At 45.9% G+C, this 5711-nt stretch overlaps 2 protein-coding genes across 8 annotated transcripts in view; one reads left to right on the plus strand and one right to left on the minus strand.

Annotated features, from left to right (window-relative positions):
- The window catches only part of ARHGAP26 (Rho GTPase activating protein 26), a 313273-nt gene extending 307619 nt beyond the window's left edge, over positions 1 to 5654 (minus strand). For both annotated transcript variants that reach the window (XM_019535005.1, XM_019535006.1), the window contains exon 1: positions 5501 to 5654. In XM_019535005.1, the coding sequence (XP_019390550.1) occupies positions 5501 to 5654 (154 nt within the window). The remainder of the gene's footprint in view (positions 1 to 5500) is intronic.
- The window catches only part of FGF1 (fibroblast growth factor 1), a 91740-nt gene continuing 91590 nt past the window's right edge, over positions 5562 to 5711 (plus strand). For all 6 annotated transcript variants that reach the window (XM_019535007.1, XM_019535013.1, XM_019535009.1 and 3 more), the window contains exon 1: positions 5562 to 5644. The gene's annotated coding sequence lies outside the window, so the exon portion shown is untranslated. The remainder of the gene's footprint in view (positions 5645 to 5711) is intronic.

Raw genomic sequence — 5711 nt, forward strand, 5'->3', positions numbered from 1 at the left:
AATGGCGAGAGTAAAGACATGATATATAAAAAATAAAAATAAACTCACTATCTCCCCTCCACCAAAATAGAAAATCAGATGAGTCACCAAATTAGAGGCAAGGAATGAGCTAGAAGCTTCCCATACTAGCAAGGGAGGGTACAGTGACAGAAGGTATAGGGAGAGATGCCAGAACAAATAAGAGCTTCCCAATCCCCCCACGCATGGAAGGCACATGAAGTGAAAGGAAAGGCTTGGACATTACATATTCCCAATGCCTGCAACCACTAGTGCCAGTTAGCAGGTGCTGCTTCCCTGCCCAGGAGAAACCATGGCCTCCAAGCTTTACAGTTCATTACCAATGCCTCACTTCAATGCTCAGCATTTGCTAAACTTTCTGAATAATTCATGCACGCATGGTGTGGCAGAGAAGAGACATGTTGCGACAAAAACCAGGCCACTGGAAATATCAGGAGGCAATAAATGGAGACTATAGAAACTGTGTCAGATCCTCCCTCATTTTAAAATAGGAAAGGCAAAAAAAAAAAAATAATAATAAAATAAAAAAATCCATACTACAGAAACATCCCCTAAACACTATGGGATATCTTCAGCAAAAGTTGTTTCTACTGAGAGCAACAACAAACCCAGCAAGATGCAATGTTACTGCTCCTTCCATTATATGTAGGGAAACTCATGCACCTGAGAGAGCTGGTGAAAGAATCCCAGGAGAAAAAAAAATTTTCAATCTGGATTTGGAGAATCTGACTTATATCTGTTTAGACCAGGTCAGTCTTTCCCAATACAGACTGCCTGACAGCATTCATTTTAACAAGCAGAGTGGGCTGCGTGATGAGACTAACCTAGGGGAAAAAAAAAACAAAAACCAAACAGAGTAGGAGAGAGCTCTTGCCAAGGGCTACCTTGTGGCCTATATATAGTGCCATTTAACAGGGCTCATACTTGGGGCTGGAGGATTCCAGGCAGTTAGAGCAGAGATGCCAGCTGAACGCAACCCTTTCATAGCAATCTGGATCACATCCCCACCCTCCTCCAGCTACTTACACCACTCCTGCTGTCAGATACCTGCCACGTAAAAAACACAGTACATCACTCATGTCCAGTCTCCAAGCATTTTATGCCACAGGATCTCATACTAACACCCCTCAGCCTCTTATTTAAATAGCACAGCACTATACCCTGCCCCCCAGCCAAGGTTTACTGCTGTTGTCATCCATCTGCCTCACAGCTCATCATCACAACTTAGCAGCAGGTGACAAAAGGAAAAGTAAACAGAACAAAGCCACAGAAACTATGGGGAGAGAGCAAGAGCATGCAAGAGATGATGCTGGGGCAGAGACATTTCTACAGGCCCCCCAACTGAACCCTCAGCCAACAAAAAGGAAATTTATCACATTTAGAATAAGTTATATGACACAAGAATCTAGCTTGTGTTTATATCTTACAGAAAAAAAAGTGTATTGTAATAAGGGTGAAACACTAACAGACACCACCAACAGCAAGTTCTACTAAGACCACCCCAATGGTTCTGCCAAACACCTCTCCTGATGCAGGATTTCTACACAGTGCTTTAGTGGAGGGTTGTAGACAAGCAACTACGTGACCTCAAAATGCCGGCTTATACTGAACGCCAGGAACTAGTAAAGCCATTGGATTTTTCACTGGAAAAAGATTCTTACTTGTGCTGACACTGAACAGATGGGGTCATAGGTTTACCAATGTAACCTTCCAAGGTAGGTTACAAAACCCCCATGCTTAACATAGGCCAAAATGGTACATGCAAGTTAAATCATCATACAAGATGTGGCTGTAGTGCTTTACACCTTATGGAAAAAGCTAGGGGCCAAGTTCTATTCTTTAAATCACAACAGATTGACTCTACATTACTCACTAGGTGTTACTCCACTGACTTCCACCAAGGTAATCAGAAGAGGAGGCTAAGTAATTTAAGCCACTTGAGGAGCCATCATTTTAGAGTAGGAGAAAAGAAGAGAGACAAGGAAAAAGCGTGCTAACTGGAACTGCTACCCATTCAACCTCTGGGAGAATGACCCTGCCATTCTGTGAGAGCTCCTACTTTTTCTAAATCCTCATTTTGTAAAAGTTGACACCAAATGCATTTTTAATTGCGAGACAAGGTTCTTTAGATAAATGTGGTATCTTTTAAAATCAGACCAACTAAATAGTTGGGGAAGTTGTTCTTTGCAAGCTTTTGGGCACAAACACCCTTCTTCAGGCATAGGGAAAGTCTTTCATTGTAACCCGCTTCAGAATGATCTCAGATCTCCAGCAGATAGCACAACCCCAGTCTTTATTTGGAAGCATGCCAAGGGAGGCATTTTGCAGGCAAGGTCTTTGGAGAATTCAATATTCACTAGTTATGTGATTGTTCCAACCTATTAGCACACGTGCATACATATACACACTATGCCTACTAGCATGATGCTGTTAAATGCAGTTAGTCACGTAGGCTCTGATCCAAAATCTAGTGAAGTCAACGCAGACTCTCACCAACTTCCATAGATGATGAATCAATCGCAAAAGTGTTTAGTCATACTCTTGCCCAATGTAGAGATGAACTCCCAAACATTTCAATGGAACTAGGCTGACATCCAAGGCATTTATTCAGTCGCGGCTAGAAAGCAATTCAGTCATAAAACATTCTTATCTACAGAAATATTGCTGGCACTATCTTCCTGCCACAATTCAGATATAGTTGCAAAGTCTTATCGCTGTGTAGGCATGTAACTGGGCTTTGTTACTACGGGACTGGAATGATCACAGCCGATTTCAACAAAGATGCCAAGGATTATGAGCTAAGAATACGCAAAGCCAAGTGCCACATCCTGGAGAAGCCCATGAGTACAAGCCACTGGAGAAATGCAAAAAAATATATATATCTCACATTAAGTCACTGTAACAAAATATTTGTCTCACAGCATGATCCTGACAATGAAAATGCAAGTATTCCTTGGACAGCCAGTCTTTGTTAACAGATTCACTGGAACTGCAGTTTGATTAATCCAGCAGTGTAAAACTACAATTTTCGCTATTCCACTACATGACTGGCTATAGCCAAAATATACTGACTTGGAGAACATACCGCCAAACAGAGTACTTGTGTCAAGCAGGAAAATGCTCTGTTACATATACAGAGACAAAACACGGCACTTTAAGACATCAGATTTCAGCCCTAAAGAATAAACATTGTCCAGATACTTTACAAGACATGCATCCACAGCGTGAGTTTCAATGCCTGAAACATAGAACCTCTAGGGTAAGATTTCAAGCATAAAGGAACTAAACATTTGCAACTCAGAATTTGACCCGAAGGAGAGAAAGAACAGAAATAAACCCCCAACAGCTGCAGCTCACTGACGAAGAACCCTTCGGTGACAAACCAGCACGCACAAGCAATGAACAGGAATGTCACCTGTCCTACTGGAACGGGTGATCCCATCCCAAAATAGCCCATGGAGCAGGCAGGATACCATATGGCAGTGTCAAGATGCAAGGTGACAGCATCATTGAAACACATACCAATACATCCTACAGGAAACACAGCCATGAGGGATGGATATGGAAAGCTTCATCCCAGTTGTGGGGATGGAGGGGGAAAGAGGAAACAGGAACAAAATCTAATCCAAAATATAGAAGTAAAGGGATGCATTTAGATTACAAGATCTCTCAGTGGTGTGCTTAAAAAGCATGAAAGAAGACTCAAGTCAGCCAGTGAAAATATCCATAGTTTAGGCCATTCTAGAGTAGGAAAAAAAAGGAGTTACTTTATCAAAGAAATTACATAAAGAAAATGGCCTCTCCAGGTCATTCTGCAGGCAGAACAGAGTTTAGTTCTGCCTGCATAGCTAAGCTCCAACCATATTCTATCCATATCACCAACCCAGGGATGCAACAGGTCTCAGCAAAACAAGTGCACCACAGTTTGGTCCCAGCTATACAAGCAAAACTATGCGATGATGTGATCTGATCAGGATGGGATAGGGCAGAAAAAAGGAGGAGGGGGGCTAAGATCAAAATACAGTGTCCCCTGAGCTGGTAGTGCTGTGTATTGTAAGGTGGACAACTGACCCATTTCCAGCATGGGGAAAGTGAGCCAACTGGAGTGTCAAGCTCTGGTTCCCTTATTCTGTAATGGAGAAAGGCAAATAAGAGAGAGTCAGGAATATTTAGTCATCCTGACTCAAAAACCCCGATTTTCAAAGAAAGACCTTAGTAAAAATCCCCCACTTCACTTCGCATAAGCTGGCTGCAGGAGTACAACAATGAAGCATAAAGACTGAGCCAGCAAGGAAGCTATAGGGCAGGTCCAAGGTGAGCGACACTAACTGTACAAGGAGTCTAAAATCTACCCCAACCATGCAATTTCCTTGCCTTTATACAAAGAAGGCTCATCTAGCAGCTCACTGCAGCACGCCAGGCAGCAGTGTTACCAGCCTCCTTCAAGGCTCCTTCCCTACTGAATCCACACTTCAGAACAGGGTTTGTTATTTAAAAATAAATATCTGGATGGATTTAAAACACACGTGCAAAGCTGATGCTGCTTTGCAGGCAGACAGTGCAGTGAGGCTCAGCCCTTCAAAACAGGTGTCAAAGGTACACAGGTAACAGGTTTGGTGTTTGCACACGTTAGGGGAAACTATCTGTAGCTGTGCCTCAAACATACGGATGGAAGAGCAGCAGCACCGACTCCTTTTCAGGAGGTAAGAAGCACTTATGGAGGATACACCTATTCAGCATTAGGTTACAGGCAAAACAAGTGATGAGTTCAGAGCGCTCTCACCCTGATAAACGGAAGGAAAAGCTATTTCTAGCAAACTCTCAGGGTCCCACTGCAAGTAGCAGAACACAGCTAGCAATGTTGTGAAGTGCATGCAATATCCGTGGAGAACAAGGTCCTGGGAACAATGGGTGGATGGCATCTAGCCCAAAGAGAAAGGGTCACGGAGCCACGCTGCACAAGACGCTTCCCGGGCGAGAAGGACACGGTCCAGTACTGGACCTGCCTGCCTCTCAGAGCAATTTTTCACCCTGCCAGAGAAGTCGGAACTAGAAGAGCCACGTTCACGATCCTCTGCGTCCGTTTGCTTAAAATCGCCTGCCTGGAAAAAATATATATATTTCTAGAGGCAAAGCTTTCCCTCCCCCACTCCAGCACAAGCAAGAGGTTCAGGAGGGAGCGACAGTGCAGCGCCCTGCCAGAGCTGGGTGGGAAGATAAGTGTCCCTTTCAAGGAGCAGGCGACCTGCGCACCCGCGCCATCCCCCTGCCCCGGCCCAAACGCGGGGCCGGCGAGGACCAGCACAGCCCCTTCCTGGCCGGGCGGGGGGCGGGCGCTCACCTGCAGCTGCCCCCCACAGGCACCTCGCACCCCGACCGGCCAGGAAACCCCCCGGGCCTGGCTCAGGGTGGGCTGACGGAGACCCGCCGGGCTGGCAGGGCCCCAGGCCAGGTGCAGCCCCCGCCCCCGCCAGCCCCTTACTCTTGAGCGCCGCAATGAGCGTCTTCCCGTCCTTGAGCAGCTCCTTGATGAACTTGTTGGTCTTGTCCAGCTCGGCCTCGTGGGACTTGAGCGTGTCTCGGAACTGAGGGCTGTCCAGGCAGCAGTCGCTGAACTCCAGGGCAGGTAATCCCATGGCGCCTCCCGCGGGACCTGCGACCTGCCTGCCTGCCTGCCCCGGGCGAGCGGGGAC

Source organism: Crocodylus porosus, unplaced genomic scaffold (genome assembly GCF_001723895.1).
Source record: "Crocodylus porosus isolate Cpor-Errol unplaced genomic scaffold, CroPor_comp1, whole genome shotgun sequence".
Taxonomy (NCBI): Eukaryota; Metazoa; Chordata; order Crocodylia; family Crocodylidae; genus Crocodylus; species Crocodylus porosus.